Below are 12,655 nucleotides of genomic sequence, written 5' to 3' on the forward strand. Positions count from 1 at the left end.
CTTAGTATGATCATCTCCAGGTCCATCTTTGTTGCTGCAAATGGTAGTATTTCATTCTTTTTCATGACTGAATAGTATTCCATTGTGTGTATAGGAAATTATAGTGTTGAAAATTCTTATCCCTCTTTGCTTCTGCATGTATTAATTTGGAGATTTTTGTCTTAGAAGCAAGAAAGAAAAGTGAAAGTGAAGTTGCTCAGTCGTCTCCGACTCTTTGCAACCCCAAGGAGTGTAGCCTACCAGGTTCCTCTGTCCATGGGATTTTCCAGGCAGTAATCCTGGAGTGGGTTGCCATTTCCTTCTCCAGGGGATCTTCCCAACCCAGGGATCGAACCTGGGTCTCCTGAATTGTAGACAGACGCTTTACCATCTGAGCCACCAGGGAAGTCAAATCATTATTAATATTTCAGGTTGCTTAGTCCTAGTGGAAAGTAGGATAACTTAAGGCAGAACTGACTTTTAATTTCAGAAAGAGAATCAATACCTAGATTGTACAACATTTTCTGGAAGACAGGTGTCTCACTTGTTGCTTCTTTCTGAAAACATGACAAGAAGTCAGGATTTTCTTAGAATCATTTCACCAGTAGGGTAGTTTTATATACCTGCCCTATCTTGGTCTTTTCTTGGGCATGTATGCATGCAGACACACACTTGTTAACATTTTTTTCTAGCTTCATTGTATAGCATATTATATTCCTATTTATAAAGACTTTTCTAATCAAAGTAATGACAACCAAATTGGCAGAACTATCAGATGGCATACCTTTTGTAAGTTTCTTATAGGAAAATTGTCTTAAATGGTGTTTGGGTTGTGTTTACCTCCTGGAGTGCTGGTAACTATGTGATGTATATTCCTGTGACATTTGGTTCACTATCTTATAATATATTACTTTCTAAAAAAAAATTTGCCTACCTTACCCTGAGGATTGTTGGCCAACTAGAGGTAGTAGTATGTTTCTTTTATATCCAATGCCTTTTGGCCTATTGGCCAAACATGGCCTATTTAGCCAGAGATTACAAATCTGATAGTATTTCTTTGCATTAATATTCCCCTAAGTGGAAATATCTTTGGCATCTACTTTTTAGAATTTGGGGTTATCTCCATCTCTTGTAAGACTCAGAAGTTAACAGCTCAGCTCTTTCTGAGGTATCATCCTAGGGCCTGATCTCATATTGCCCTGAGAAGGGATGTTAGCTGGGAATGCCTTTACGTGATAATCTAACAAGTGTGCAGAATGGAGGGGCTTCCCAGGTGGCTCAGTGGTGAAGAATCCACCTGTCAATGCAGGAGACCCAAATTCAATCCCTAGGTCAGGAAGATTCCATGGAGAAGGAAATGGCAACTCCAGTATTCTTGCCTGGGAAATCCCACGATCAGAGGAGCCTGGCGGGCTGCAGGCCACAGGTTCCCCAAGAGTCAGCCACGACTGAGCAGCTGAGCACACCCGCACATGCAGAATGGAAATGGATCAGCTTTTGCCTCAAGTACTGTGACGTCCAAACTCAGGTCTCTAGCCTTTTTCTTGAGTCCATACTACTTTTCTTTCGACTTGTCAGCTTTTGTTTTTTCTTTGTGAGTTCTCTGTGAGCAAAGCACTCAAAAACATTAAGTTTCTATGTAAAGCATTCTGTTTGGATGCGTCACACAGTCAGAAAGTATCTGAGCCTATCATGGTGTTCTCTGAGGTGTGCTGTGGCCCTTCAGCAGATTGCAGCCACACTTTCTGTCGCTTCAGTGGTGGAACTGGAGTGTCCCCATGAGGGCGTCTCATAAAAAGGTTTGGGTGCCCTCTGGTACACATGCAAGAAAACCCATTAAGTGTGTGGATTGGGAAGCTGATAGAGGGTTAACACAAGTTAGAGCCACTTGCTTTGTGTCTTTTTTTTTTTCCCCCACAAGTAACATCTATATTGAAAACAGTGGCCGGTCACACAGAAATTCAGCCAAACTTTTTTTTTTTAAGTCGATGTAAATCTCCCATGCTGTTTAAATGTCGGAACTAAATTTACCAAACTTGGCAGATTTGTAAAGCTGAGCAGGACTGCCAAGTGTTCCCAGTTTCAAGCAGAGAGAGTTCTAACAGTTCCTGAAATACTTGTAGGAGGCACCTGGTGGTAATTGCAGTTTCACAATTCTTCCCAAGCGCCTACCTTGCTAGCTGGCATCTCTGTACACTGCTGATTATTACAGTGATGATAAAGTGTTAGAATAGAATGGTCCAAAATAACGCAGAGCCCCTAGGAGCCAAGCACAATCCCTCCAAATCTTCTTGCTTGAGAACTGTCAGGAATTAGACCGAGGTTCTTGACATCACAGCCAGCTGGTTATACCAAACAAAGGGGAAGGGTGCAGGGGTAGGGTGCGCCAGACAGAAGCCGCACCACATACCTGCATAGGTAACGTGGCCTACTTTTTTTTTTTTTTTTTCCATTTAATCAGGGGTTGTTGTCTGAGATTCTGCGGAAGGAAGAAGACCCTCGGACAGCATCTCAGTCTCTTTTAGTAAACCTGAGAGCCATGCAGAATTTCCTCAACCTGCCTGAAGTGGAGCGGGACCGCATATACCAGGATGAGAGAGAGCGGAGCATGAACCCCAATGTGAGCATGGTCTCGTCAGCCTCCAGCAGTCCCAGCTCCTCCCGAACCCCTCAGGTGAGATATTCCCTCCACTGACTTTTCACTCTTTGCCTTAGAAACATCTTGCCTTCACTGATACTCGGTTTTCCCTCAAAAACTGAGAGACATAATTCTAGGACTTCTTAATCCGTTGAACGTGTGGGTTAGAGAATGTGAACCTCTGACCCTGTACTAGTGGTTATCCTTTACTGTATCATCCATGCCATTTCTCTCCCTTTAAAAAAGTCCCATTCTTCCATATGTGGCGGGGGTGGGTGGAAGGATAACCGCTAGATGTCTGCATACAGTTGGTTGGTTATCAAAGAAGGAACTAGGGGATTAGTGTTGAGGCTAAGTTTGCATAGGCAGCACACTGCTTTTCCTCCAATTATGTATTTATTTGGATGGAGATAGAGTAGTTGGGGGCTGGGGACAGCTAGAGTAGTCCAAGTTCTGCTTGATGGAACCTGAAAGAAACGAAAGCCGTGAGGAACCTGTGCGATGGAAGCAGGCATATGCTGTGGCTAGATCACAATGACTGGGAGCTCATTCAGTGACTGTGTAGAAAATGGTAGGAAGGTAGACCATGCTTTCTTTCCTGCAGTGATTCTCACAGGATCCTGGCTCAGCTTTCCATCCTTCTTTTATCTGCACTTTAAAAGCATTCTGTTCTCAGGTCCTTCTGCAAATGCATACATCTGTTAATAGTAGTGTGTGCTTTAAAGATGTTAACTGAAGGGTCAAGTTCTCAAGTAGCCAAGAGTCATTTCCAACTCAGATTTGAGCACACTCCTTCTTAGCCCACTCCCTACTTCCCTTCTAGGGCTTCCCTGGTGGCTCAGATGGTAAAGAACCTGTAATGCAGGAGTCCTGTGTTTGATCCCTGGGTTGAGGAGTCCCCCTGGAGGAGGGCACTGCAACCCACTCCAGTATTCTTGCCTGGAGAATCCCCATGGACAGAGGAGCCTGATGGGCTACAGTCCATGGGGTTGCAAAGAGTAGGACACGGCTGAGAGACTAAGCACAGCACAGCTACTTCTCTTAGGCTTCTCAGGTGGATAAGTGGTAAAGAATTTGCCTGCCAGTGCAGGAGACACAACAGACTCGTGTTCAGTCCCTGGGTTGGATAGATCCCTGAAGAGGATGGCAACTCCAGTATTCTTACCTGGGAAAGCCCATGGAAAGAGAAGCCTGGCGGGCTTCAATCCTGGGGTCACAGTAAGACACGACTTAGTGACTAAGCACGTACGCACACAGTGCTTCCCGTAAACTTTTACTAATCAGCGGATTTATAGTAAAGTCATCTCGTTTACTGTTGCTGGCATGGTTTCAAGTTCCTTCTTGAGTTATAGTTTTCAAACCAAATATTTAACAGTTGTACATTTGTACAAATCAGAAAATTGGGTATGCTGAAATGTGATTTTTTTTTGGCTTAGATACATATAGTTTTGGGTTTAGGAGTTTGTTTTCTGGCAAGGTCTAAGGAACTGATTAAGCAGAATTTTATTCTAATAGAAATATTTGAGCTTTTTCAAGTACATTCATTTTTTTTTTCACACATCTTAACTCTCTTTATATTTTTATACTCTGCAATAGATTTTTAATTGAAGATCATTTTCTATCATGAACTGCCAAATTGTGATACTTAGACCTTAGTGAATTATGAATTTTAGTTACTGTTAAACCAAAACTAAGATGCTTGACTGCTTACTTTGGACCAGTGAAGCCAAGTTTTTTTACTTTTATTTTTTTAAATTTTGGGGCATACATGTTGAGCTATTGAGTTGGGTGAGTTGTTAATTTGCACTAATATTTACTTCTATTAAATTCACCAACATTTTTGCCACTTTTGAAGCCCATTAAGCTATTACAGAAGAATCCAGCCATGCTTCATGGCCGTTTAACTGGGCAGCTTTTCTCAGAAAGTCACTCCTTCTTGTTAGAAAATCACACATGTCTGTGTGTTTTGTTTTCCACTCCTTCATAATATTTTTCTAACAAGATTATATCTTAGGCATCTTTTCAAAGACCTGGTAGCTTTCAGAGCCAGACCAACTTACAAGGCTACACAGTTAAGGCCAATATTTTGGTATTTTTTGAGCAGAAGAAAATCCCATCTAGAAAATTCCTAGATAAAGGTGTCCTTTTAGAGACAAGTTTAACAGGGAAATTGATCATTTAATTTCACAGTTTGGAGATTTTTGAAAATAAATGTTAAATATTTTTCTCAAAATATATTTGAGAACATGGTCACGGCACTGATATTTTTACGTTGTCTGGAACATCCTTCTTTTTCTGCTGGTTAAGCACTGAGAGAATTATTGAAGATGTTTAAAACATTTCATGATTATCTACTTAATCAAAATTCTTTATAGAACCATCTCAGTGATGTAGATACAGATTACTGTAAGGCTTTCATTGTGCAAACAAATGTCAGAGAGGTGCCACTGGTTCAGTCTTTGAGTTGGAGCCAGCATTCCAGGGCACACACACACAAGGTCTTGCATAGGTCCATGGAGATTATTTTCCAGACCCAATAGCACTTTATTACTGGTTTAAAACAAATTGAAGAAATTTCAAATTCAACCCCTACGGTCTCTTCTAATAATCCTTCAACTGGCCAGTATTCTTCAGTGCATTTAATGATAACAAAGCAACAGAGAAGGATAAGAATGATCATTTATTGAGCACTTATTGTATCATGTATTGTGAATATTTTGCATGGATTTGGATCCTCACCATTTTGCATTGTTGTTCCCATTTTACAGATGAGGAAACTGAGGTTTAGGTAGGTTAAATATCTCATGTAAGGTAATATAAGTGATTGGTAGAGTTAGGATTTCAGTTCTGATTATTCTGATTCCAAGGTCTGGGTCCCTAAGCATATATTTCTGTGCTTTGACTTTAGCTGTCAGTGTTCCAGAAAAGATTTGATCAGTTAGTTAACATGATGTTAAGTCAGTGAGGCTAATAAAAAAACCTGCATTGAGAAAGGCAGAAATGGTATGCTAAAACATGCACTCAGTAGGGAAAACACTCTGGATTAACTAGAAATTTTAAGAAGAAAAAGGAGTCTTCTTGAAAAAGATGGGAGAGGATTAGAGTGTTATGGGAAGACCTCAAACTCCAGGGCAAGAAGAAAAGTATAAAAACAGCACCAGTGTAAACTGGAGGTTTTGGAGGCAGAGTAGTACAGTGGTCCATGAACTTGTGCTTTGGAGCCTGAGAGACTTGAGTGCAGATCATGGTTATTTCACTTGCTGCTGCCTACCCTTCCAGCAAATTATCTTATTTTCAGTTACCTTCATCTCTAAAGTGAAAATAATAATGTTTAACTCATTGTGTTCTTAAAAAGAATAAAATGTGATGACAAAGTAAAACACTTTCTGGAATGCCTGGCACATAAAAAGCATGTGTATCAGTTATTCTTACTATTACTTTTCAGTAATTAGAAAACAATATGAGACAGGAAGGTCACAGGAGAATGGCAGAAGTCACCGAGTGCTTGTAGGAACCCAAGCTTTCTTTTAAAGTTAGGATGTGACTCTGGCTTCAGGACATTGTTGAGAATGATCCCATGGTGCTCACACTGTATGCCACGTCTCTAAACCCTGCATACTATCAATCCAGTGGGGAAACAGCTCAGGACATCCACAGAGGGAAATTAGCGGTTTAGGATTCTAGGGTGGGTGGGAACAAAAAGAAAAAAGCTCACTTTAGACCAAATCAGCTGGCGGTGCTCAGGAATCTGAGGGTGGGGGCAGACTGTTTCCTTGTCTGGTGGCCCTGGGTTCTGAGAAGGCTGCCCAGCCCCCACACCTTACACACCATAGTTTTCTGGATCAAGTAGGTTCAAACATTTTAGGGTTATCTTAACTCCAAGAAGTACAGACACCTTTTATATTGTCCTTCATTTGTCTCTGAAGCTGATGGGAAATCATTCAATTAAAACGAGCATGGCAGAATACATAAAACCACAATATGAGTTTAAGAAAATGAAAACAGCACTTCAAAGGCATCCTGAAGCCTAGTTTTATGAAATGAAATTTTGTTTCATTTCCACTGATTTCCTAGGTGAAATTAGGTGACTGTCTGGGTAGCATAATGATGATAATGGGGGGAAGCCATACATACTCAAATGACATACGTAAAGCTTTAATAAAGAATGAGAGAGACTCAGGGGAGTGCATTAAATTGAGTAATAATTTATTATTTAGAGACCTCTACCCATTTACTCATTTTTTTTTTTCCTGGAAGATTGACTCTTCCTCTAAGGTGTTCTGTTTTCAGAAGGAAAAAAGTAACCGTGTGTGTGTTCTGCATGCTTGCGTTGCAGTTAGGTGATGGCTTGAGTTTGGTACCCGGAGTAGCCATCCTACCTGCGAACCGTCTCGGCTACTGTGAGGGGAACAACAGGGTTGACAGGACTCTGCATGTCCTATAGGAATGCACTGCAATTATTTCCAATCACAATTAACCTGATTAGAATAATGGACAGGAAGTGTCCCTCTGTAGCTAATGCGGTTTGGCATCAGCTGACTGAAATCCTTTGATAATTTCTGCACAGATGGCTGGGCTGAATGCAGCACTTTTTAAATTATTATTTTCATGGTCTCTTGGTAGGCCAAAACCTCGACACCGACAACAGACCTCCCCATTAAGGTGGATGGCGCCAACGTCAACATCACAGCTGCCATTTATGACGAGATCCAACAGGAGATGAAAAGGGCCAAGGTGTCTCAAGCCCTGTTTGCCAAAGTGGCTGCAAATAAAAGTCAGGTGAGTGGATTTTTAAAGAGCAAAAGTGAGGCTGTTCTCCTCCTCCTACCAATAAAAATACATCTGTTCCTATAATAATAATAACAATAATAATCCCTAGGGAACCTGTCACGTTCTTGCCTTTTGCGCTACAGTTTGCTTTTATTCCCGTTAGAGTTCACAATAAAGACTAAGTCAAAACCCAGATTTTTTTTCAAGTTTTTTTCATTTTTTCAAAAAGAATCAGCCTTGAGGGATATCTCTCCCAATTCTGAATATTGCTATATATGCTTTTTTTCTTTCGGGTATTAGAGCAAAACTCGGTGTGTTCAGAACAGCATCTTCCTGAGAACAAGTTTTAGCCAGGTCTCGTCACCTCTCTTATTCCCACCAGGGGAATGGATGCCTTTGTTATAATAACTGCTTTTCAACCCAGCCCCAGAGACACCTTGCAATGTCAGGTGTTTCTTTTATGTAGAGAATACAGTTGTTTTTCCAGGAGAAAACGCACATTGGGGACTGCAGAGTGAGTGCTGAGATCTTTAACAGAAAAACAGAGAAGCTTATCCAGTACAGTTTTGCAGAGTGCTGCGATTGTGGGGAATGTAATGCTCCCGGGAGAAAGTAGACAGATGCTTAGGTTTTTTATTTCTGAAAGCAGCAACAGTTGAAGGGCTGTACTATCTGTTTCAATTTGTTTAAAGGGACAACTACTGCCCTATCCTAGAATGGGTTATGTTGAGGTGCCTACTTATTTATTTCTGGGTTGAACAATACTCAGATGCAGGGTGAAGGAAACAAAAGTTAGTTAAAGCTTAATTTGAGAGTCATTTGATTCAGAGCTTGATTTCCTCTGTGGGCTTGCATGACAAATGCTTTCATCCCTACATATGTAAAAGGTAAAATGGTCCATCCTCTCCTGAACAGATCTGCTTTGTGCTGTAGAGAAAGGAAGTTACTGAATATGTTTTAAGCAAGATGGTTTTTAATGAAAATTAAGTTTTTAAAATGATAGTTAAATGCTATATGTTTACTAATTACACGGTTTGGGGAATAGACTTTTTTTACCTGTAGTTTTGCAGTAACCTAAATTATTTTTCAGATGTTAATAAAAAGAGAACAGTAGAATATTCAGCAATTTTGAAGAGGGTTGAGATATTTGTTTCCCCTATTCAATTTTGATGTCATGATTTTTCCAGATTATTCTTTCTCTCGTCAATGAAATCACTGCAGTGTAGTTGGCTAAGATATCATGTCCAATCATAGTATGAAATACATGAAAAGAAAATACCATAGAGCCTTCTTAAACTGTTAAATGCATAAAATCCCATGTACCACATGGCAAAATATAATGAGAGTTGGAGCTGTTAAACGAATAAAGCTGTTAAATGCATAATGCCACTTGGCAAAACTACTGTGCATTTAATGGTTTTCCACTGTGTAATAAAGGACATATGTGGTAAATGTGCAGTAAGTATAAAACTACACAATTGCTTTTGCAAACCTGCCCCTTAGTCGTGACTTGATGTAAATATCAAAGTTGTACTCAGTCCTCCTTTTATAGCTGCTTTCTAGAAAAACTCAAGGCTATAGTCTAAGAACTTGATTCAGAATGCTTGTCATCTTCCTGTTGACTTGGCACTATTGCTTCTGAAAATAGTGTTGACTCCAGCCTCCCCAAGTAGTTCAGGTGGCTGATTGAAAACTGTGTTTGCCAGTTGGCACAAATGTAGCTCTCCAAATTTTTATTGCCTGCAGAACTCAGTAGCCCTGTTTCTGTAGAGCTTGGAGTGAAATATAGTTCTAGGACCTGATGTGCTAAAAGGTGAGATTGAGCCTAAATGGAGATAAGATGCTTTGTTTCCTGTTTGTTTTCCATTAGGGTGGTGATTTCATTCACATTTATGAATAAGGAACTTTATTTGTAAACAGCTGACAGAGATTTGCAAATCAGGTGTTAAGTGTCTTAAAAATGGCACTGTCAAACAAAATAAACTTAGCTGATAGTTTCAAAGGCAATTTAACGTAAGATATTCACTCTGCTTTGTAAGTACTACCAGTATTTGCTTGATAAAAAGCATCCTTAATGAAATCAATGGCATGATGTTTTACCTTGCACTTGTATTTGGTACATGTCCATAAGGATTTTGTGTGTGTGTGTATGGAGTGACTGAGGAGGTAAGGGTGCTCCATTCTCTTGGAGGTAAAATTAGGAGAACCTTGAATAGGAACTCTTGTGAACTGGAGTGGGTTTGAGCCTGGAAGGCCCTGTTCAAACACACATACGAACCCCTCCTCTTCCGTTTTACATGTCTTAAAATAGAAAGGAACCCTCCATTAAATCGCATTCATTCCTTGCTATGAATTGCTGTCATCATAATAAAAATAGTAACCTTACACTGCCTGTGTGTTAGGCAAGCTTTGAACGAAGAGTAGGAAAAGGAAAGGACATTTTTAGAGATTGGAGTGGTGGGGCAAGAGGTTCCTCGAGGGCTATAAGAGTTTAGAAAATAGGCATAGTTGGAGGAGGGGTTCAGAAAAGGAACTAAGAGTGACAAACATTTGCAGTTATGCCTGTGGTCCTATTGGTGGAAACAATATTACTGGAAAGTGTGTGTTTCCTTAGTGTGTGGGTTACATCAGGGTGCATTTGTAGGGTCGAAGACCACCTATTCATTTAATTGGTCTCCAGCTCCTTTGTCATGGCCAGGCCAGCCCATCATCCAGTTCCACTGAGTGCCTCCTGTCTGATCCATGTGAGAGAAGCCAAAGAAAGAAAAGCAGGGGGGAAAGTATGCTTACATACATTTCACCTTTTACTTTTGTTTCATTTTCAATTTAGGATCAATTTTAGGTGTTGTGTGTGTGTGTGTGTGGATGTGGGTTCTGAAGACTCTCTTTTCTTGCTGCAGAATATTCAGATTATTGGTCTCCATGGGATGGGATGAACTACGGTCAATGGTTTTTCTCTGTGAACTAGGAGTGGGGGTCCTCAGTAGGAACCATAGTGTAAAGGCATATGGCATTTCCCTCACAAGTTCAGTATGGCCCTACGTACAAAGGGCCCCCAGAGAATAAGCACCCCAGTGTGCAGTCTAAGTGACTAGAGGAACTCTGTGTCCCAGTCCCTCAGCTTCTGTAGAGTTACTCTCCCACTGTCCCTTCCTCCCCAAGTGCAGTTTATCACATGTGATCTGGAAAATGGAAATCCAGCAGGGAGCAAACACAGTGACCTGTGTGGCACCCCCACTGCAGTGCTCCAGGGATGGCCATGTGCTTCATGACAGCATCTTTAGCTACATTTCTTTCTGTTGACATCAGCTGCCCCTTTCCCCAGATGTTAACTCACTATTTCTCTCCTCTCCTGCCTGCTTCTCTTTTTTATATTGCTTTCAGTATTCAACTCATGGAATGCTGAGGTTGATCTGAGGTTGGCTTTATTTTGAAAGGAGAGTGAAACTTTATTATTTTACACCCAAAGAGCCAACTCTACATATGTCTTTTCCTATTAGGTTTGGGTGGAAATAGAGTAGGTAGTGGAGAAGGCAATGGCATCCCACTCCAGTACTCTTGCCTGGAAAATCCCATGGATGGAGGAGCCTGGTAGGCTGCTGTCCATGGGGTCGCTAAGAGTTGGACACGACTGAGCGACTTCACTTTCACTTTTCATTTTCATGCATTGGAGAAGGAAATGGCAACCCACTCCATTGTTCTTGCCTGGAGAATCCCACGGACGGGGGAGCCTGGTGGGCTGCCGTCTCTGGGGTCGCACAGAGTAGGACACGACTGAAGTGACTTAGCAGCAGCAGCAGAGTAGGTAGAGGAATGGGAATGGACTTATTCCTGTTCTACTTTGCCTTCATGGAACAAATAAAGCAAATGAATAAAAATGTTAGAAGGGCACTAGGTTTGCTTTCTTTTTTTCTTTTCTCTCTCCTCTTTTTTTTTTGGCAGGACAGGAGGGTCTTGCTTTCTATTATTAGGAAGGTAGAGAGAGGCTGAAACACTGCAAAAAAGGGAAATAGACAGCCTGGTTGTAAAGTTCAGTTGGTGGTAAGGAAAGGGCCAAGCCCAGAGTCTGCTGGTATAAAAGAGGGAGTGACCTGGGAATAAGGGGGGGGGGCGGCTCTGAAGGAATGACATTGTAGGATGTCCTCATCATCGCCACCAGGATTTAAAAACCCCTGCCAGTCCTTGAGTTCTGCCCCACATACCTTCCAGGCCCACAAGCTGCAGGAGCTACTGCTAGGATCAGGAATGAAGGAGTCCTCATTCCTACTGCAGAAGAGGGAGGGAGGCACAACTGTGACCTCACCACAATGGGGAAAAAGAGTTTCTGGCCTTCGGTATACAATTCTGAAATAATTTCCTTCATAGAAGATCTAATTTGACTAACCAGTTAAATGATTTAAAATACACAGGACTCCATAGCAGATCCTTTTAAAGGTAAAAGTAAAGACAGACAACTGTACATAATGAAAATTAAATTGGTATATCATTCTGTTTGTTTCCTTCCTTTTGCTACTCTTTGCTATTGGAGTTTATATCACATTCAGTATAGTGCTAACGTGTTTTCTTCATTCAGTCATGGGTTACCGTATTAATTTCTGCTTTTGTGTGTCTCTTAAAAATGTCCCAGGCACAAGTTAGTTCTACATATTTCCTTTTTAAAGAAATAACTTCTATTTTATGATTACTTAAGAAATAACATCCTCATTTTATTTTTATTCTTTTAATTCAAAGGCATTTCTTTTCTTCTTTAATGCTATTTATTTTGAATAGGTAGCATATGTTCATTATATAAGCTTCAAAAGGGACAAATAGTCTTCCTCCATCCCTCAGCCCTTAGCCATCCTTAGAGGCAGCCACTGCCAACATTTCTCCTCTATCTTTGGAAATACAAGTTTATAGGCTTTCTTTGTCCCTATGCACAAATGACTAGCATACTTTACACACGATTTTTTCTTTACAAATCCTAAAGATCTTTCCATATCAGCACACTTAGTCTTCTTATTCTCTTAAGCTGCTATGTCATATTGGATGGATTGGATGCACCACAATTTGACTCTCTTCCCTTCATGGGTATGTAAATCATTTCTAGTCCTACCATATTGAAAATAATGATGGGATTTACCTTCCAGTGATGTCCTTGCCAGCGATGCTTGAGGGTCGCTGCCTCTATACCTTCACCTAAGGCATTTTGGATAACTCAGCTGACTACAGTTTTGGCCAATATAAAATGTTTATGATTAACAAAAGCAAAACAAAACCCTGAACAAC

At 40.7% G+C, this 12,655-nt stretch overlaps 1 protein-coding gene and 1 non-coding gene across 2 annotated transcripts in view; one reads left to right on the forward strand and one right to left on the reverse strand.

Moving 5' to 3' along the window:
- SATB2 (SATB homeobox 2) overlaps positions 1-12,655 on the forward strand; it is a 200,273-nt gene that overhangs the window by 143,094 nt on the left and 44,524 nt on the right. The window contains exons 8-9 of the mRNA XM_040228858.1: positions 2,441-2,653; positions 7,241-7,396. Coding sequence (XP_040084792.1) covers positions 2,441-2,653; positions 7,241-7,396 — 369 coding nt within the window. The remainder of the gene's footprint in view (positions 1-2,440; positions 2,654-7,240; positions 7,397-12,655) is intronic.
- Positions 314-385, reverse strand: TRNAC-ACA. Its single transcript has one exon. It is a non-coding gene; the product is annotated as a tRNA-Cys (tRNA).

Source organism: Oryx dammah, unplaced genomic scaffold (assembly GCF_014754425.2).
Source record: "Oryx dammah isolate SB20612 unplaced genomic scaffold, SCBI_Odam_1.1 HiC_scaffold_27, whole genome shotgun sequence".
In the NCBI taxonomy this organism is placed as follows: Eukaryota; Metazoa; Chordata; class Mammalia; order Artiodactyla; family Bovidae; genus Oryx; species Oryx dammah.